This window comes from Hippoglossus stenolepis, chromosome 11, assembly GCF_022539355.2.
Source record: "Hippoglossus stenolepis isolate QCI-W04-F060 chromosome 11, HSTE1.2, whole genome shotgun sequence".
In the NCBI taxonomy this organism is placed as follows: Eukaryota; Metazoa; Chordata; class Actinopteri; order Pleuronectiformes; family Pleuronectidae; genus Hippoglossus; species Hippoglossus stenolepis.
Genome location: NC_061493.1, coordinates 19,967,153 through 19,988,222, shown reverse-complemented (window position 1 = coordinate 19,988,222; position 21,070 = coordinate 19,967,153). Strand labels below are relative to the sequence as shown.

The following is a 21,070-nucleotide window of genomic DNA, read 5'->3' as shown; positions in this document are numbered from 1 at the left end:
GATGACAACTTCTCCTTTTCACAACCTCCTATGTAAGCAGGCGTTACAGTGAAAGTTACACCAATTTGTCCATTTTCTGACACCAAAGGCTCCCTGTCGACACCTGCATTCTCCCCCTCCTCATCTATTGCTTCCTTATTTTCCTTTTCTGCGGACTCTGGCAAAGCACTGCCGTCAGAGAGACTCTCATCAAACCCCGAAGTTGTTGCTACTGGCTGCATTTCTGCTTTCACAGACGCACACTGATGAACTTGCTCTAAAGACGGAGCGGAGCCAGGAATAACAGATTTTTCACAACTAACTGAGGCAGCTGGTGGATCTGCTGAGCTACTGTCACTACTATCCCTGTGTAACGTTACTATGCAGCCTAACTCTCCCTCTGCAGGCTCTGCTGACATTATTGTGACTGCGAGCTCTGCTGCGGTGTGCGCCGACTCGGCTTCGGCAACCTCTGTGGTCTGGATATTCACCGTTGGCCCAGTGGACTCTGCCGGCCCCTCCTCCGTCTCTGTGGCCAACTCCGTCTTCGGCTCTGGATCAGCTGGTGCCTGCGATTGATAATCGTACTGTTAGATTTTGTTTTTGAATATCCATGATTTAAAAACACAGTATACAGCAGATTCACATAAACCTGATGGGAGAGAAATGGTTGTGTTGATTAGCAGATTTCATTATATTCAACAGCACTGAGTTACTTACAATAGGCACAAATATTTAAAAGATAAATTATGAAGACCAGAGAGGAGTGGTCACCTTTTGAGAGGAGGAAACCCATCCCAGCGTAGACTGATGGGACAGAAGGAAGGATGGACACAACAGCGGAGAGAAAGAGAGGACAGTCAAAAGTCAAAGTGAACACTGGACCAAAAAAGCGAAGAAAGACGGGGAAAAATGAAAAGGTCTGAAAAGTAAAATATTATATGGAATGTATGGAATACCACGATAAAGCTCATTAAAACTGCTGAAGCTAAAGCCAATTGGAACGAATTGTAAAACAAACTGAAAGTCTGGTTTAAGAAATGCAGATTTCAGCTAATCTGCTTTTGAAAAACTTTTCCCCTAAAAGCAGTGAAATGTCTTTTCAGGTAGATCCATACATTTTATCTGACTGGTTAAAGAGGCAGAATGGTTTTTTTTTTGGAGGATGAGTTGGGGGAAAGCTGCTGTAGTGGCACGGAGCCAGGGCTATGAAGTCACCTCTTTCAGGAAACTGAAAAGAAAGAAAGGCATCGTGCAGCTGAGCCAAACTGTAATAAACATTGTCGTCCTTATCAGCTGCAGGAGCCAGCTGCTAAGGCAGGGAGGGGGGCGGGGGGGACTGTTTTAGCTGTCAACAAACGGAAAAACAAACACAATATAGTTGTATCAAAAAGAAGCGGTAGGCTTGACTGCAACACAAATCAGCAGCTTTGCGAGTGTGAGAGTAAACGCCGGGTGTTAAAGGTGCCGTTAGCCATGCACAGCGCTCGGTTACACGGTTGTTAGACTGGTTTGGCTGCTGCTGGAGGGAAGGCAATGAGGGAAGGCTGCAGGTGGTGGTGGTGGAGGTATGGAGGGAGGCAACCAAAACCAAGTTGTTGCCTTTGATTTTTCATACAGTACCACTAATAAGGTCGTAGCCGAAGATTCAGGAATTGAGTTTTGAGTAAAGCTGGACTTTGGCTGTTCGGTCTGGACGACTTCTTCAAAGATGAAGATTTCTTCTTTCTGCTGCAGGCCGTCACAAGTCGTCATCTCCTTGAATTCCTCTGCAGACACACTTATGACCCCTGAAGCCTCGGTCTTCACCTCCTCAGAAATCCACGATGCCATCGCCTTTTTAGGTGAATCAATACCTTTATTCTGAGTCATGTCATCGGCTTTTACATCAATCTTCGGACTCAGAGTCTTGACTACTGTCATTTGGGCTTCGAGGACAACGGCACTGTCGTCTTTGATCATTTCTTTCTCATTAGAACTGGACAGTAAATCCTTCTCCTCGGCGTCTGTCTCTCCAGGGACAACAGGCTCCTCTTTTTCACCCAAGACGCTCGTCTCACTGCACTCGGTGTCTAATTTATCCTCTTTCAAGATAATAAGTGTCCCTTTCTTGTCACTGATGGCCTGGGACACTTCCTGTCTTACAGCTCCGGGGCTGACCTTCAACACCGACCTCTCTGACACCTCATCTTGTGAGTCGGGCGTCTTCTCCTCCACCTCCCTGAGGATCACTTCCATGAAGACGTCGTCATCCATAGTGGTTGACAGACTAATCCCGTGAGGCCCCGAGGAGGTGGCCCCATCGGTTAAGATACTATCCGCCATGTATTTCACCAGATATCCTGCGGCCTGGGGAGACACTTGGCTCATTGGTAATAGTTCGTTCAAGTTAGTAAACAAAGGGCGACACACAGCCAATAGATGGCAAGAATCAGCTTAAGAGACAGTTAATATCAAATGACATTTAAACGAGCTTCATAAGTACTAGGACAGAGATACACTGGAAATCGCTTTTATACGTTTGTCTGCAAAAATATGGCACTGTGGTTACCTAAAGGACTGTAAAAGTGAGGAATAATCAGGAGTATATGACATCAGATATTCTAAAAAGAGAAAAGGGCGGAGAAAGGAAAGAAAAAGGGCAGAAACGCTTCTTTTACAGCACATGTGAAGTCATAAGAGCCAAAATACCAAACACTGTTCTGCTGTCCATATACATCGGGAGCGAGGTCGATACCAAGAGCAACACACAGCAGATTCAAAAGACAAACAAACTGGAGGCATTTAGTTTTTTACCTCAGTGGCTTGAGGCGCCATCTCTTCTTTTGTCTCCTCTCCTGCAGGAGGCTCATCTTCAGTCTGCAGAGGAATGAAAAAAATTAAAATGTCACACACATTGAAACAGACACATGGGAGGAGATAACTACTGTTACATCTTCAAATGGACAAGGTCTGGATCCCAAGGCTCCTGCAGAGAATCAGTTTTCTCTTGCCATCAGATGAGAAACATTTGATGTCAGTGATTAGTCCTCAGAGGCTTCGATTAGCGTCGCTCATTAGTCCTGCACGAGATCATCAGATTGTGTGACACAATGCAAGTACAAGAAGAAACTCATAAAGAAACTCTGTACGGTCACTGATAACCATATTCACTGATTAATGACTTCACTATCCATAACTGAGATGAATTTATGTGTTAATTAGCTGCTGAAGACATAAAATAATAGTGGCAAAGAAAAACACATTTGCTGGATTAAATGTAGAACTTTATTTCACTTTGAAAGACTTGCCCATATTTCCTTTAATGTGCACCAGTGCCATCTGAAGTATAAATATACTGTCCGGGACTCATCTCGATATAAAACACGACCCTATTCCTGTTACAAATACTGAATTTACTGCACTAGGAGTCATTATGGGATGACTCCTCAGATTAATGTCTTTGTATATAAAAAAAAATCTCCTTGGTGATGTCATGCCTCTCTCACACACACACACACACACACGCCGCCGTTCAGTCTGCTGGGGACTGCAGCTTACATCCTGCGGCTCCAGAGGCTCTATCATGGGCGCTTCGTCTGCCCTGGGTGAATGCGCTGGGGACGAGGAGAGTCTCTTCTCCCATTCTGTCAGGCCCGGCGTGCCGTCGCCGGTCTCAAGGAAGGAGCGCTTCAGTTCGCTGATGTTGGTTTGGTGCTTGACCATCTCCGCCGGCGGCTCGGTGTCCTGCAGTAGCCGGTCAACCATGATACAAAGAGATGAGGGCACGAGCGGCGCGGAGGGAACGACGGACATGCTTTATGATCGCAGCGGTAGCTTGCATATCCAATGAATTACCCCAAAAATATGTTGGTAGCATAAAATGCAGTTCTGAAAAGGTCTGTATCAAAATGTAAACTGACACGGACCTGAATCAGATGCATTATGCACTTTATAATTCTTACGTTTCCTGTTCACAGGCCTGTTTACGAGGCTGTGCAGGCTACCTGTGCAGCAGCTCATACAAACAGCAAAGAAACAGCAAAAGATCCACCCACACGGCAGCTGTAACTACGAGAGCAGCAGCTTGTACTTAAATGCTAACAGAGCATTTAGGACCAGCTGACTTCAATGAAAAATAAAACGGCGTCATGCAAATCTTTACTGATTTAGTTTTACAGGTTTAGTTGAGCACAACACTCCCAAATCTCATTAGAAGCCAACGTCTCTACTAACACTGGTTTCATTCTGTTAGATTTCGGTTACGTTATTTCTTACAAAAATTAATTTTGATGCTCACAGCAAGAAATCTGTTAGAGAAAAGTGTAATTAAAAAACTCTCATTCACACCAGAAACATCTGACGCTGGCAGAGCCACCGGCTTGTTATCAATATATGTTATCAATCCTGTTATTGGTTAGGATTCCTCATAACAAAAACACCTGCATGCTTATTTCAGTCATGCATTGTTTTCTTACCAACCTCTAGCATCAGATTACTATGCCTGATAAAAACGTCCTCCCCTTTTACTCGTCTTATGAAACTATACTGTAAAGACAAAGAGGGGAGAGGAATTGTAGATGAGGCTGTTTTGTCTTGTTGAATTTAGACTCTTGTTAGGAGAGATGGGAGCTTTGACTTCTTAGACCTGGCTGTCAATGACACAATGGTAAACAAAAGTCACTGGATAAAACCTTTAAAACTGTGAAATCTGACTCTTGGGCGCAGCAGAAGGAAAAGAAATGTAAACACGACTCCACCATTTACACACAAAAGCACTTGAGAAATGAGCTGGAATGGCGGGTTCAGAAGCAGCGGCAGCTTTGCAGCAGCAGCCTGTGACGTGAATTCAGGCAAGAGTGAATGGTCAGTCTGGTGTGTGGTGTGATAATGTCAACAACAGCAGCAGCAGTAGCAGGCAAGCCAAGGCGACAGGATGACAAAGAGTGACGGATGGCGGATGTCTGTGAGGCTCAGTGCATCGGGTGGTGGTTGTGATGGTGGTGAGATGCACTGAGCTGGGCCATGAAGCGAGCCCAGTGTACCTGAGTCCGCATCTCAGAGTCGTCCTCCGCTTCCGACTGACAGCAAGTAAAGAGGGAGAGCACAGAGAGTGTGAGACGAGGAGGAAAGGAGCCACTGTTTTCAGAATGTTAGAAGAAAGGCAAAGGGAGAGTCAAGTTAAGGAAAGTGGTTTTACAAGGAGAAGCAAGCAGAGGGACAAGGGGAAGTGACTGTTTGCTAAACCCCTCCCATGAACTACATTTATCAAATTATGGATTAGCAACCATAACAGGAACCAGCAGGCCAGTCAAGAGTGAGAGTGACACAGCATTTTGTTTCTGCTGTAGAAAACGGAGTAAACAGTGCACTCGTCTGGTGTTGACTTCCTCCTTTGAGTTCGAAATCTAGTTCCCGAAACACACGCATAGTGTTTTAAAAATACCCTCTTCACACCCTGCATGTCCAATTGTTACAAAATGTGACACATCAGTTACTACTCATCCTGAAAAACTAGACTCTTTTAAAGTAAAAAGAAGCTGATTTATTACTTCTACTACAAGGCTGCCTATCAATCCTTCTTGTTTTAATGTCATCTAACACCAATCAGTCACCAGTGGCGGGTTTTGATGTTGTGCCCGATTTATTTTTGACGTAGACATTCAGATTGAACCCCTTAAAAACAGGCCACAGATATACACCGATCTGCCACATCATTAAAACCAGTTTTCTGACCAGTGATTGGTGTAAAATAAGCTGAAGTCCGAGCTCATGTTCACTCAACTCACTGAGCTACGACAGCTGTCAACTATAAATAATTAATGGTTGCTGGCTACAAATGAGAAGTTCCTCTACCATTGTTTACAATCAAGGACCCCCCCCTGTTATAAGTGGTATATCTGCAAATGTTTCCACCGTTTATTTTGTGGTGAGCAAGAACAAAAAATGACCAGATTAGCGTCAGTCATGGGGCGGGGCTTGGCAAACAGTCAGTATTCTTGTTTTTAGAGACATTAAGGGAAAGAGTGGAAAATTGTGTCAGGAAAACATCCTATTTTAAATAAGTTTACAATACATTTAAAAAGAGAAGAACTAAATTAACGGACAGGATGCAATGCATGCATAATATGCAAATCTTCAAGTGCAGCCGTTGTTTCACATTTCACAACTACGATCCAGCATCACATTTTTGTTTCTCCTGTCTTTATCTGTGTGTCTTTCATGCCCGAAATACAATATTCTTCTCCGATGTACAGACCTCTGTGGCGGTCATCTCTCCGTCAAAGGCAAAGTCAGTTTGATCGCTGTCGGTCTGCGTTCACAAACGCAGCAAAACCGTTCCGAGTGGCAAGCAAAGGAGGAATGACAAGAACCCAGCTTTTTAAATCCTTGAATACATCACACATTGACAGAGATTCTTCATTACCACAGATGAAACAAATGGAAATGCAGCGGCTGTTTCTGTCAGCTGCAAAAATACAATATCAGACAAGACTATATAGATAAGATTAGCAGTGGATCAACACAAAGACAAATAAAAGAAAATGCAAAGTAAGCAAGCAAAACAGACTCAGAGGAAGTTGAAACCTTGGGTCGGTCACTTTGATATTGAAACAGAAATATTGTTTAATTTGCCTCCGATTTGAAAAGACTAAATCCTGGTGTACAGTTAATGAAACTCAGTCCAGGTAAATGAAATCTGTGTTGTGCAAAAGTACAACACGCGATGACAACATGGGATTTAGAATTTTTTTTTGTTGACGAACAGTAACCTGACTTTCAGGCCCTCCCCCCTCCTCTCCATGCATGTTGACACTGAAGGTGATGTGGATGCATTTGAGCATCACACTCTCTCTGCATCACATGGATTTGGATTTGATTCGCACTGAAAAATATCTCATCTTGACAGACTGCAGAAAGCTACGTTGCTGAATGGCTGAGAGATTCTTTCAGCAGAGTTTCCATTTTGTTTGAGCCTGCGTCAGGCAGCGATGCAGAGAGACTGAGAGCTTAGATCAATATGGAAATGTTGTCATGCAGCTGGTGATGATCTTCTAACAATCACTATCTACACTTTTAAGCCTTGAATGTGGATGATATTACTGAGATGAGTTAGGCACAAAGCAGTGGTTTTAAATTTGAAGTTACGTAAAGGATTAGTGACAAAAATGGAGGTCGACGACTTCTTCAAATCCTAGTGATTATTAACATTCAGTAAAATAATTAAAAGTTGGCATTATTAATTGTTTTACAGTGCAGCAGTATTTCTTTCAAAATCTGTTAGTCATACAGATGTGGTTAAGCTTTAAAAAGAAGTAAAAATGTTACGCTGATGAGTTTAAGTCACGAGTGGTGCCCACTGTTTGTGTCGAACCCTCTCATGAATGGTGACAATCAAATATGAAATGGTGAGACTTGCAGGCTCATCTCTGTGCACTCGTGAAGTTGATGGGGATGTGGTCTACAGGATGAGAGTGTGACTGGGCAGAGATGAGGTTCTGAAAGTAGGAGACTGACAGACACTGGGACAGACAAGGTCTCCAGGTCGGCTCTGAACTGGTGGAACAGCAGAGCGAGATACAGGACAGGACAAGGAGTTAACGATCATAATGAACTGTACGTCTAAGCCAGAGGCCATTACTGGAACATAAAGTCGTACGCACACACCTCCTCTTCCTCTGAACTGTCATGGTCATGGTAGCCCTGGGCAATGGAGGCGGTCAGGGAGGCTGCCTTGGGCTCCAGGTAGCAGAGGCACAGCGCCAGGGGGAAGGAGAGGGTGAGGGCGTAAGGGACTGAGAAGGACGTGGAGAGCAGGAAGAAGAAAATGAAGAGGAAGCAGGGGATGAGTGAGGGTGATCTAATGGGGAGGAAGTGGTGCGCGCACTCTGGGAGGAAGCGCATCTCTGACAGATCGGGGAAGGTGAGGTAGCCGTCCTCATCCAGCATGGAGGACCAGTCGGGCAGGTGCAGGGAGAAGGAGAAGAGCGTACCGCCGCGGCTCTTGCCCTGCTCCAGCCTCTGCTTGCGGGCCGAGAGCAGCAGCACCTGCTCCTGCAGCAGGGCGGCTTTGCGATCAGCGTGGGCTTGCCGGCGGCGGCACCCATTGCCGCTCTTGGCTGGACTGACTGATGAGGCCCGTTTTCGAACATTCTCCCTGCGCCTCCGCCGCACTTTAGTTGATGAAACAGGAGATGAGGGGAGTGAGAGCTCCGAGCGGAGAGGGTCAGTTGTGTATACACACGGGGAGTACTGACGGAAGGTAATGTCAACGAAGGGATGACGTGTGTGTAAATGGAGAGGAGCGAAAGGGGAGGGGGGCGAATACGCATGAGCACACACAAGTATAGTGTGGGGTCAAAGGAAGGACAAGAAAAGAAAAGCTAATTAGTAAAGCGCACACAAGATGAAAGCACTTAGGCCTAGCCTACTGCAGAGGGTAAGGCTGAAAGCAACTAGGAAATTCTCTTCAGCCATAACGTTATTAAATAAAAGTTTATTAAGGGAAAAAAACAACTCAAATTTTAAAAAAGGATTAAAAAGATTTGCAGCAGCTTCTCAGGAACATGATCCGTTTCTTTGAAAATCCAAGGGCATATTTACTAATATTACCTCTCTTTGAACCAACTAGAAAAACACTTCAAAGCCTCTGAAAGGTTCTTTTATCTGAGTGGAACGCAGCTCTCACTGCGCTGAAGGTGTCTGTACACAGTGGATTACCTTTGTGTCGTGTCTGAGTGGTGTCGTGGCAGTGGGCTCCGGCGTTTCTGCTTCATCCATCTGAGCGTCTTCCTGCTCCGCCTTCTCTTCCTCTGCTTTCTTCTCTGTTGTTACCGTGGTGATCATGTCCCCCTTGGCGATGACTTTGGCCGCCCCGTCACTGTCCTTCATCAGAGTCTCATGGTTCTCCATTAAGGGAGCTGAAAAGACAGAGGACAAAGATGGATGTGAGGGGCCAGAATCAGTTATGTTTTTATAGACACCGAGGGTCTGAGAAATCTGTGAGCAGGGAAATTAAAGGTTTGATTTGCTCCTGCACATTGATGTTATGAGGTCCTGTGACTTTGTCGTTAAACTGCACAAGTGTACCAGATGTTTTAGCTTTGCCAGCTTTCATGGAGAACACACATTTTTTTGCTTCCTGTTTAAAGAAGCTCTATTTTGTTTTATAATTGTGCAGGTGACAAAAACAGTGCTTCAAAAATACAAACTGGATAAATAAACAAAAGCCCTGGAGTTGACAGCATTTCAACTTTGATGGCGCTTGTGGCCAGTGAATAAACACAACCACCAACAGCTCCTCACCTCCATCTAAGCTGAGGGACATGTTGTAGCGTTTGCTGGCCGAGCGCTCAAAGAACGGAGCAGGTCTGATGATTTGGGAGCTGGCTCTGCGGGTCTGAGCCTGCGTTCTGCCACTGTAGCGGAACTTGGAACCGAGGCTCAGGAACTTCTTCGGAGGTGCCTCTGGGGATACGAGCCTGTCGCCATTTACAAACACTCACATTAATCAACACGAAAACAGAACACAGATTTAAGCCGCGCACTGTGAAAAGAATTAGAACGCCTACTAATTTGAATACTCTCCAGAGAGCCTTCGGGGTTGACTCGCTAAAGAACCCAGGAGACCAATTTTTGCCTCAAGCAGCACAAAGCTACTCTGCATGTTGTCCAAATGGCAAGAGCTACTAACAGTCTGAGCACCGTTTCAATAAATCAAGCATTTAAGGTGGTTATCAGTAAATTCATGTTTGCACTGTTGGCAAGGTCACTTAAAACTGATTTTGATAAACATATCAAACAATACCAAAGAGCTGGGAAAACAAGGTAGTTTTTCTTCACTGTAGGAAGGAATAAAATCCAATATTTTGTTTTAAATTACAAACCAACTGCTACGTGAGAAACCGTTTCCTCGTTTATTTCTTACCTGAAAAAGGTATGATGTTCGACACAGACCTTCCAGAGCCTTTTGGCAGCGCGATGATTTGGTAGCTTGAAACCAATTGTGCTTTCAAACTGTTCAAACTGCAACACAGATTAAAAACGGTAGTCAGATTCTCTACAGGTAACTTTAACCTTGCTTACTCGTTTATTGTGAATCCCATTTCTCCCATAATGTATAGCTGCAGTGTTAATTGTAGACATTTCACCAGTTTATAAACAAACCTGTAGAGAAATAACTACTTTAATTCATTGTAAATAGTAATGTAAATAATTTGCATTATGCAAATAGTGAAAAACAGTACAAGATAAAATATATAATAACAGCTACACACTTAAAGCCACTCCAATGAAAGTATAATTGCATTAGAGTTTTACATAAGTAAAGAGAGCGATGTCAGTACAGATTTGTCGGGTTAGGAAAATGTAGAGAGGAATACGACTGCATTTCTATATATCTGCAGAAAGCTCAGAACTTCAGAAACAATATTTCAGCAGCAGCAGCGGTTTGCAGTTGTGGTTCACCTACAAAATGTTGCTGAAACAGAAGTAAATTTAAGCTGCTGTAGTGAGAGCATGATGTGTCACAGTAAACACAGGATAAGAAACGGATGGAGCTTTGTGGGAGATAGTGAGCACATCAGCTCGGAACATTCCTATGAATACATCCATCTAATTTTATCTTTTTAAATGATCTGTCACGAATGTCCTCTTTACCTCGCCAGGTCGGATTTTGATGTAGAAATTGTTCCTCTTGTAGGAGATCTTGAGTATCTTGGGCCAGGCGAACCTGTTGATCCGCAACCGGTCTCTGTAGATGAGGAGGCCACTTGCACAAACGCCCAGCATGATCTCCACACCCTCAGAGTCCTGCAGACATTACATTAACACAGACACAGAAAGAAATAACAAAGACAAAACACACACAAATTTAAAATTAGTTAAGTAAATCTGTGTAACGTTGGTAGAGTAACACTGAATCCCTGACAAAGGAGAAGCTTAAGAACAACGATGCTCTTCTCTTCCAGTTCTGCTAAAGATAAACTCTTATTCGACAAACTCTATGGTGTATAGGGGTTTTCGGGAGTCAGGGCACAGCAGGGTAACGTAGACTTGAACAGAGCTAACTTGTAGATAATAGAAGGGTAAAGCAGGCAGGTGATGGAGTAATGAATTCAGGCATACTCTAATCTTCTCTATGCAGGCTGTGGTGCTGTTGAACGGCGATTCAAAAGGGGCACAAAGTGAGTGAGAGTTGGTAAAAGCGACAGTGAAGTCTTGGGAAATGGTGGATGAGGCACAAAATGACGCTCTTCACTGCAGAAAGCATGAGACGAGCAGGTGAAACCACTGATAAAAGGTTCGGAGAGGGAGGCTCTGGTCCCAAGCAAGAACAACCAGTCTAAAGTAACAATGGGATGTTGAAAGTGACAAATTTGTATGTAACCATGCACGAGAAGAAAAAAACAGCACACACACACGCACTCACACACTTGGGTAAGCACATGAGATGCAGCCTCTTACCTCTCCCAAAGCTGGAGCCAAGCTTTCATAGAGGCTCCCTACCAACTTTGCATTTAATGAGAGAGGAGAGAAGACAAAAGAGGGATGCTGGTCTGATATGTACATATTTTTTCTCGTGTATCAAAACGGTGTCTCACAGAAGCGACGCTGAGCATTGTTGTCGACTCAGTTTGATCAAGGCCGCTTCCTCGTCCCTGTCATCTCCTCCATTCTGATCTAAATCTGCGAAGGCAATATCCTCCCCATCACTCACATCTACACCCATTTTGACTTTCAAAGCACTTTGGATAACAGATTCATATCAAGACTGAAGACTGTAATTTTCTTTTATGATGACAGCTGTCCTGCTGTCATACCGCAGCTCTCTCTTTACTGCCTGTGTTCTAATGAAGTGTTTGATCCCATCTGGCTGGCAGGCCGAGCCGGGCTCCAGATCCCACCCCTTTCTCCACCTACCCCTTCAGCCCCAGATCCAAGGTAGAAGTGAAATAATGTCAGTCAATCAGTGGTGCAGCAGAGGCATTTCTGTGGCAGCCATGATGTTTCGGAAGCAGCAGTGTTGTGGTGGAAAGCGTCACTACTGAGTGCATGATTGCGATGTGTTAGATTGCATAGAGAGAGAATACAAAACATGTTCATCATATTAGTAGAAAACGTCTTAATGCAGCTTGGAGGCACCGACCATTCCTGGAGACATTAGGTTAAACAAATAAAAAGATACCACTTACGATTGGTATGGTAAATATAAAGCTACACCCAGCAGCTGGTTAGCTTAGCTTAGCATGAATGCTGGAGAGAGGCATTGTGGTTTAATTTGAGGAAATGTTAAATCATTTATTGCAAAAGGATGTGACAATTTAATCACCATCTACAGCTGTGATGATCCGTCTCCAATTGTTACATTTAATTTCCCTTGTGAAAAACAATTCTAAACTCTATACAAGCAGTTAAAAGTTTATAGCGACTTGTTACCTTGGCGTGGTGGAGGTCCACACCATACATGGACAACTTCTTGGCATTTTCCAGGAAGTGTATCTCCGCCTCGCCCGGTGTCACCCCCCTGATAAAGACGGAACCAACAAAGTCAACAAATGGAAACCAGAGAAAAGAAAGATTTGATGCTTTCAGACCGATGTTGTATTCAAGACCAGTCCTATGAGATCTGAACAGGGATAATTCACTGATTTATTGTATAAAAGCTTTCTGGGAAATGGTTGTTTTTATGGATGCTTTCAACTGAAGCGACACAGATAACCATGAGTGCATCCACTTTTAGCATAGAGGCCTTCAGGGAAACTCTAATCCTGGCACTGTCATAGCCTCGCTCCACCCACAGGGCGAGACAGGACTGCATCAAATTACACACAAATCACTGTAATACAGGGAGAACAGGGGGCTCAGACAAAAGGACAGTCAGCTGGATCCATTTATAAGAAAACATAAATCCAGTGTCAGCAGACGTGTTGCCTTTCAAAGAATATTAAGTTAACCAGAATGACTATAGGTTTTAAAGGTTAGAAGGACCTGAAAACCTATTTTCCAAATCAGCTTCAAAATATGTGCAACAGTGTGAATTTTTCTGCTTCAGCTACACACGTTTTGGTTGTTTCATAGAGGGTTTGTGCACAAATCAAAGTTTAGAAACATTAAAATCTGAGTGAAGACATTTGTTGGTTGTATTTCAGGCCACTGTCAATCAAGATCAAAGATTTAAAATAGCTTTTTAAAAGATGTTGTACAATTTGATTGGGCTGTAGGAAAGGATAAAGCTATAAAAATAGTTTTAGTAATGGAGGTTGAGACTAACTTGTAGCTCTTGTGGAGTTCCATGACCTTCTCCTCTAGCTCTTTGGTCTGGTTGGGTGCGAAGCGCAGTTCGCTGATGTAGTCACTGCCCAGTTCTTCAGGGTCATAGTCTCCCAGTTCGGACTGCACTGCGTAGGAACCCAGTACTGTGTGGGTGGCAAAGGAGCAGGGCAGGCGACCTGACACCACATCATCTCTCAGCTGCAGGCACAGATAGTACCTGTGTGAGGAAGAAGAGACACAACACAAATCAGTAAAACACTTTGTCTGGATTTTCTTGTGCATTTCCTTGAAAGTGTTTTTTAATGTAATTGCATCCACATAATCAATTATTTTCCCTTTTAAACTACATTTTTAGGGCATCAAATCAATTAAACTAAAGCTTAAAAACCCACAATCTCATTACTAAGGGAGCTGCTTATTCACCTTGTGATATCCTCAGTGAGCTGGGCGGGATCTGGGGGGTAAAACTTCACGTTGAATGCAAAGTTCCAGGGACCAGCTGAGACATAGAAAAGACATTGAATTATTAAAAGCAGCACTTTTGAGGTGACGCACCTCATTTGATCAATTCACTGGATTCAGGAGGATATGAGACTTACTCCTTATCTGCTTCTTCAGTTCCTTGCAGGGGTCCAGCCAATTCTACAACAGACAACCACAGACAAAAACATTCATCATCACCACTTTGTGAGCATATTGCTCACATTCTGGCTGTGTGGGAATGTTTAGCAGAGTCATCATATAATTTTCTTGGGAAAGTTTTAGTCTGTCTGGTTTCAATGTAGAGCATTTTACAACCCTTTATTTTTCGAGGGTTGTTCCTAATATGTCAGTTAAGAGGATAGTTTGCTGATTATGCAGTGAATTGTTTTCATCACCTTCTGGTTCTCTACATCTTTGTGTGTGATTCCGAAGTAGTCTTTCTCCAGCAGATTGAGGTGATCGCACACTTTGTCAAGGAGCACTTGTCCCTTGGCTCGTTTCTGTGAGAGGAACAAGTAGTCAGTATTGTTATATAATAAAAAAAACTGTAAGCAGTGGGAATATAAGAACGAGTGATACAGAAAGTCTTTTTAAAGTGTTTTAATCAAGACAGCCCAAAGCACAGGTTTATAAATCTCAGGATGTTTGCTGGTGTATATAGTTCCCCTTTAATCTTGAGATAATTGAATGAAAATTAACTGTAGACTAATTTTTTTCAGTGCATCAACGTGACATTTTTCCAATTACAATAACAGTGTGATGACGCAGCACATTACACTGCTGCATGATGGAGCTCTTTCTGCACAGGCAAACCCTCAAGGTATTGGAGCCGCTTTCTACCATCTGGGCATCTCTGGACCAATTAATTCCCTCTGTATAAATAAAATTATACAATAAACGCACCTTCACATTCCTGAGCTCAAGGTGAACCTCAGTTAAGTGAAGGCTTAGCACCGATCCACTGCACATCACTGACGGGGGAGCCAGATGGAGCTGTGTCACTTCAGACTCATTTGGCTCGGCTCACACGGGATATTTTAAGGCCCGAGTTGCCACAACACAGACGCCTCCTGCCTGGACGGAGCCAAAGCCAGCTCCTCATGTCTGATGCGCTGAAAGCCACTGCCACATTTCAGCAGCAGGAGTCACAATGCACCGTCGCATCTGTCAGATTCACATGCAGGCACAGCATTGCCTGACATGGATAAACACACATCTGGCAGGGATTTTAAGCAGATGCAGACCAATATAGTCTTCAACACGTGGTTGATCTGTGTGATTGTCTACATGCACATATTTCAAGCGTACCCACGCCCTCTTTATGAGAAGACTCCAGGGTGAGTGCGTGATTTGCTGAGAGCTATAAAGCTGCTGGTGGCAGAGGGTTAATCCTATCAGAACATCTCAGAGGGAATTAGCAGAGTCATGTCAGACTATTGCTGCCTTGCTGTGACAAGCAGCTTTTCAATGCAACACTTAACGCTGGCTTTTAATGACAGAGCCTCCACACACACACAAGACAGAAGGATCTGCAAATCTCTGTTTAGGCTCAGTCACAGAGTTGTCTGAGAGAAACAGCTCCAGCTCCAGTAACCAGACTGCATGTTAGGAGAGCAACAGATTCCACTGACTGATCTGGTTGTTGAGGAAAATGGAAACAGCAGGAAGCTCGAAGGAAAATTGACGTCATATTAAACAGCGACTGGAGATTCATAATGGTCTTATGGAAAAGGAACTTACATCACCGAACCATGTTTTAAAACTTGTTATACAACTATTAGTGACTATTTCCATCATTTATTTATCTGCAGACCATTTTTTTTTCAATCAATCATTTGATCTGCTGACAAACCAACAAACCAAAAGACAGCAGTCAATATATAACGTCATCAGCACCGGTAATGATATATATAATAGTTGCAGATTAACCAACTGATGTTTGACTGACAAATTAAAAGACATTCAGCATGTATCGTCATGTAGTTTTTGAGGTAGGATTAAAATGTGTATCTAAACTAAAAGGTGTCTTTGATATATAACAACAACAAAGTGAGGCGTGGGATTCTCCCACCCCCTCTCTAATGAGAAATACCAGCCTCTGAAGTGAAGCGGAGGAGGTTCTGTCACAGAAAATGATAGAAAACGATTATGCCGGCACATTTCAGTTGAGCTGGAAAACTACAAGGTCGGGGGGATAAAAATGTCAAATCTTGACATTTCTGGATGAGTTTAAATGGGATTGGGGGGGAGGATGAGGACTCCCTGGCAATTCTCTAAAGGATCCTCTGACCTACACTGTATCACTGTGTCAAACACCATAAGCTGACCCGCCATAGATCAGGTCCGCTGCGTTTTACTTTCACTATTTTCAGAAAAACAGTATAGAGGAGGAATGTTCATGTTTGTTCCTTAATGGTTGCTATGACAACATCTCTGGGAAGCAGGCAGCTCACTTATTTGTTGTAATTTGCTTTTGTATTGTAAGTAATGTGTTTTTCATGTTCATCATTAGCACAGCTTGATTCTGTGATATTGCTCTAATAAAAAAGGTGCCTGATTCTGTGACGACGATGTGAAGAATCAGATGAGACATGATTGTTCAACTAAAAACACAAACGTTTGCTGAAGTGTCCTTGAAAGATCTGAACTGAAATCAGGTTTGTTTTTTGCAACACGTTGAGAAAGGAGAAGCAGTTGATAAATGACTTGCTTGTTTGATGATAAATGACTTAACACTGACAGTGAGCACCAAGCACCAGCCTGATACAAAAATATTGTTAAATTATAAATGTGTGTGAGATTCTGTTTGATAAATATGCAGAACATAATTCAAGGTACATTTGTGGCTTTCTACTGATTTAAAAATATATATATATTTTAGTTTTGGACTGATAACTCATTCATTCCAGTTTGTGTCTCTCCTGGATCCGTCGTCTCACATTCCCTCTAATGACCTCTACACCAAGGTTAGGTCTAAGTATTCCTCATCTAATGGGCGTCTGGAAACAATGAGCGAGACCCAGGAAGCGGGGCTGGAGATTACAAGATGAAATAAGATGATTCAATACTGCAACTATAAGACACAAATACACCCTTAATAGGGATTTACATTTCTATCACACATTACCAGAGAGTAGACCGATTACATTTAGGATAAGCCCCTTGAGAAATATAATCTTGCTTTAAAGGAGGGTCCAAATAGATTAAATGAGAATTAGATGGAAGGTTGTTGGGCATATACAGTTAAAGCGCAACTGCAGGAGAACATAATTAATGGCCTCTAGTTTATACTCCATATCTGCAGGATGATAAAATCAATATTTTCTAAGAAATGTGTTCTCAAATAAATTGAAATCATCTCTCAAAAGGCCAATTATTGATTTAATGCTGCAAGTTTTTAATTTTGCTCATATTTAATAACACAGGCCTGAGAGAACATCTCACTCACATGAAGTTACTGTCAGCTGTTTTTTTTAGAATATCAGTTTATTCATCATAAGAGATATTATCCAGCAAGTAAAGGCAGTTGGTAAATAGAGATGCAGCCCTGGTGTTGTAAGGATTGTCTCAGCTTTAGCTTGGAGATCTCACATTATTTGTAAGGGAAATAAAAAAATAGGGAAATAATGGGTACAAATAATAGAACACAATATCACTGTGTAAAAAAAAAAGAGTTTAAAAGAGATTAACATTTCCCAGACAGGGAGGGTGTAATGAAAGAGACAACTAAATTGCATTGTGGGAAATGTCAGATCCAATGTCCAGCTTGACCTACATTAGCGAATTAAAGTCGTGGATGTTTTGGCTGCATTCATTTGGGCATTTGGTTATTTGACATCACAATTGCGAGTCCACCATCTTTATGGTATAGTACTATGCTTTCACTCAACATTCAGATTAGAGCCATAAAAAAATGAAATAATTAAGTTACTTTTGTCAATTCAAGTTCTTTGTATTTGGTTCCCAAAAATCCACATCGGTCGGGCTCTGATTCAAATACATAATATCTTCAGTTATATTAGATGTAGTACAAGGGGAAATTCTCATTACATTACCTACAGTATCTATTTACCTTCGAACAAAGCATTAGCACATCTCTCTGAGCAAAATCCTTTCAAATCAGCAGCACTCAGAAACACACAAGAACAAGTCGCCCACATTGACCCTCATTTCCAGCTCCTTGTCCTTAAGAATCCTTCCCTGGCCTCAGCGGGACATCAAGTAATGCTGCCAACGCAAAGTCAGTGACACTGATTCCCTCCAACAAATGCTCCTGTGTCACGGTCAGAACGCCTCACCTCACCGCCACCACCAAAAACAGTGGGATTATCTTTCTATCCAAACCCCTGGTGGGAAGGAATCTGCTCAGAGGAGACCCGAGAAGAAAGGTCTGGTTCTTAACTTCAGCCCCGCACACATTATTGGGGGAAAAGTACAAAAGTTGAAAGCCACACAACCCTGAGAAAAGGCTCCACATTGTATTGTTAGGAAGAAAGTATGCAAGAGTCAGGTGAGTTCACTGGTCAGATTTCTTTTTGAATTCATGAAGTTCTGAGAAAGAAACAACTGTTTGAAGGCAGAGAGCTGCTACTATGACTGACTGTGGTCTCTTGACTGGAAACATAACAGCTATAGATAATCTGAATAATTACTCAAGGCTACATATGCTGTTATTTGACACAATATTAAATATAAATGTGCAGCGAAATCCCTCAAAACCTTTCAAGACTTGCACTGTCCTCAAATATCACAGCCTTACTCTGGTTACCACTCTATTGTGATGCAACAAAATCTGAGTCAATAAAATTTAGAGAACATTCTATTTTTAAATATGACCGTTTTGCATAATTGTCCAGACTCCAGCCGAGAAACTGATGCAACCATTCATCGCCTCACCCTGCTCTCTCATTCTAACCCATTGTGATCAACAACCAACTCATGCTCCCTTTTCTCCTCCTCACAAACATCCCACCGCAGGATTTAACTTCTCCACATTATGATAAAAGCAACGCTGCTGGGATGGTGAGGTTGCAAGCTTCGCATTTACAAGACAAAAGGCACATATTTTGCAGTGACTCTCGGTTCCCTTTTCCCTCGCAGGATTTATTTCTGGATCGCGGATGAGCTTTGAAGTACGAACTAAACATTTAAGGGCTGTTACGTGAATTTTCTTTTGTTCCCCCTCTCAAGACTGCAGGGAAGAAGCTTTGGAGGAAAAACAAATCCCCCAAAGCAATTTGGCTCAATGCAAATGCACAGTGAAATCCATGAAATCCCTGTTTCTAAGAAGCATTGCCAAAATATATACGATTTTTATTCTATTTTATTACAGCGAGCCAAGTGTCACAGGACAGATAAATGGAGGAATCCAGACACAAACTTTCAAGGGTTTCATCTCCTTTTTGTGGGACACGTGTATTTGAACATCAATGCAAAAATCCAATTTGTTCTCTATGGGCCATAAATTGAATGTTTTGTAACCCTCGGGGTAAATAGTGCTGCATGTTGCATTATTTGTTTATTGAAATGAAGAGAACTTTTCCATGAGCCATGTTCCTCCATTTCTGCAAAGTAAAGTGTTTTTTAAGTAGGACTACAGTGCAACAGGACCCAACAATAGCGTTTATAACCCAATATAATTATTAAAATTGCAAATATCATTAGTGCTGCTGCATTGATGCAAGGGAATTCAAAAGGCCAAGGGATAGTTGTTTGAAATGAATCTGCCACTTCTCTATCTAAAGCAAAGAGCTTATACATTAATTCAGACTGAAGCAGCTCTGAATCATCTTTAACAAAAAGACAATGCTTTAGTCATGACGCAGATGGGTGATCATCTTTCAAGTGTTAAACGCAACACCTTTCGAAATATACCGCTGCTCGTCTGACAAGACAAAATGAGTTTAAATAATCACACAGTACCCACCTCCAAATCGAGTGTGAAGTCCGTGCCATCCAGCAGGGAGACCTTGCACTGCATGATCTTCACCTTCTTCACTCCTCTCAATGGAGACTTGGACAGACGACTGAGGGATGACCTGTGGGATTCCTGGTCCTCTTCCTGCTGCTCCTGAGACAAAGGGAACAAGTGTAATTTAACACCAATGAGTACATAAGGGGCGTATGGACTCTGTCTATTTCACTGGATGAATAAAAGAATTCTGATTGAGACTTTAACGATTTTTGACTAGACGTAGAAATACTTTCTTCACACTATTTCCTTACCTAACTGCCTCAGACTGACCTGAAGGACTTTTGATGTAGTGCAGTGCTGTCACATGTCCAAAACCTAAAAAATAGTGACTGGGACCCTGAGTGAATGTAATCAGGTCCCACTGAGAGGACCTAGAGGTGTACCGCCATTTTGTCTTAAACAGAGAAAATCCAATTTTCCACTTGGCTGAAAACAAAGCCTTCCTGACTGACTTTATGCTGAAAAAGAAGCCTCGAGCTCAGAGACATTTTTTTATTCTTCTTGTTCGCACACAAAATGGATTTAATGCCCCCTTTCATTCCCACATTGCAAATTTCTTATCTTGTTCTTCAGAGGAACTTTGGAACCATACAAGACAATTAGGATCATTTTTATAGAGAATGAGAATTGAAGTAACAGCGTAACTTAGATATGATTTACTTAAACTTTCCAAAGAATACCAAAGAATGTGTTCTAAGCTTTCATGGGTGATTAATGAGCGACAGAGACAAGTGTCACAGATGAATGAAATACCAGTAGAGGAACTGTAAACAGAGGCCACTTCACTGAGGCATCACAGCAATGACTGACTGTGTTGTATCACGTTGCTGTGATATCTTTCAGCCATGTTTCTGCTAATTCACACAACTCCGACAATGGCAGCGCTTCATCCATCACCCTCAGTGTGACATGATGAGGGCTGTGCCAGGGGCATTGCTCTCGTTGTGTCAACATCAGAGTGTTGTTTGGTCCAGAGTGGACTATCTCAAATACTTCTGTTCCTGAATTTTGGCTGAATCATGACCAGGAAGGAAGACAAAACTTATGATATGACGTCACAGTGAATGTGCCCTTTGGGAAATAAAATTTCACCACTTCATTATTTTATCCAGTTACAACATTAGAGTGAAATCTATTTTTCATATTTAGTGTGCGAATCTTTGAGTTATGAACAAAAACGTGTTTGTCCCAGTGGCCTTTGATAAGTCTAATCACTTCGTCTTCCCTCTCTGTGCTACTGAAATATCGTCTTCACGAGAATGGGATGGAACACCAGAAAACTTAAGGTCGCTGGCCTGGTCATCGTGGAGTCACAATAATAAGACAGGACAGCTCAGAGCGAATCCCTTCTCTAATGCAGTCTGAGAGCCCACATACACC

General features: G+C 42.5%; 1 protein-coding gene across 23 annotated transcripts in view; it reads right to left on the bottom strand.

Annotated features, from left to right (window-relative positions):
- Nucleotides 1–21,070, bottom strand: part of epb41l3b (erythrocyte membrane protein band 4.1-like 3b) — a 45,262-nt gene that overhangs the window by 6,715 nt on the left and 17,477 nt on the right. For 3 of the 23 annotated variants that reach the window (XM_035169423.2, XM_035169421.2, XM_035169417.2), the window contains exons 3-21: nucleotides 19,643–19,786; nucleotides 14,112–14,216; nucleotides 13,833–13,875; nucleotides 13,657–13,732; nucleotides 13,232–13,450; nucleotides 12,397–12,484; nucleotides 11,425–11,469; nucleotides 10,618–10,770; nucleotides 9,887–9,984; nucleotides 9,265–9,440; nucleotides 8,680–8,879; nucleotides 7,627–8,211; nucleotides 6,218–6,271; nucleotides 4,441–4,506; nucleotides 3,520–3,705; nucleotides 2,776–2,838; nucleotides 1,603–2,328; nucleotides 754–786; nucleotides 471–548 (exon numbers count right to left, since the gene is read on the bottom strand). In XM_035169423.2, coding sequence (XP_035025314.1) covers nucleotides 471–548; nucleotides 754–786; nucleotides 1,603–2,328; nucleotides 2,776–2,838; nucleotides 3,520–3,705; nucleotides 4,441–4,506; nucleotides 6,218–6,271; nucleotides 7,627–8,211; nucleotides 8,680–8,879; nucleotides 9,265–9,440; nucleotides 9,887–9,984; nucleotides 10,618–10,770; nucleotides 11,425–11,469; nucleotides 12,397–12,484; nucleotides 13,232–13,450; nucleotides 13,657–13,732; nucleotides 13,833–13,875; nucleotides 14,112–14,216; nucleotides 19,643–19,696 — 3,048 coding nt within the window. In that variant the 5' untranslated portion in view covers nucleotides 19,697–19,786. Of the gene's footprint in view, nucleotides 1–470; nucleotides 549–753; nucleotides 787–1,602; nucleotides 2,329–2,775; nucleotides 2,839–3,519; nucleotides 3,706–4,440; nucleotides 4,507–5,003; nucleotides 5,040–6,217; nucleotides 6,272–7,626; nucleotides 8,212–8,679; nucleotides 8,880–9,264; nucleotides 9,441–9,886; nucleotides 9,985–10,617; nucleotides 10,771–11,424; nucleotides 11,470–12,396; nucleotides 12,485–13,231; nucleotides 13,451–13,656; nucleotides 13,733–13,832; nucleotides 13,876–14,111; nucleotides 14,217–19,642; nucleotides 19,787–21,070 lie in introns of all 23 variants that reach the window. The other 20 variants (XM_035169418.2, XM_035169422.2, XM_035169420.2 and 17 more) reach the window with 20 other exon arrangements.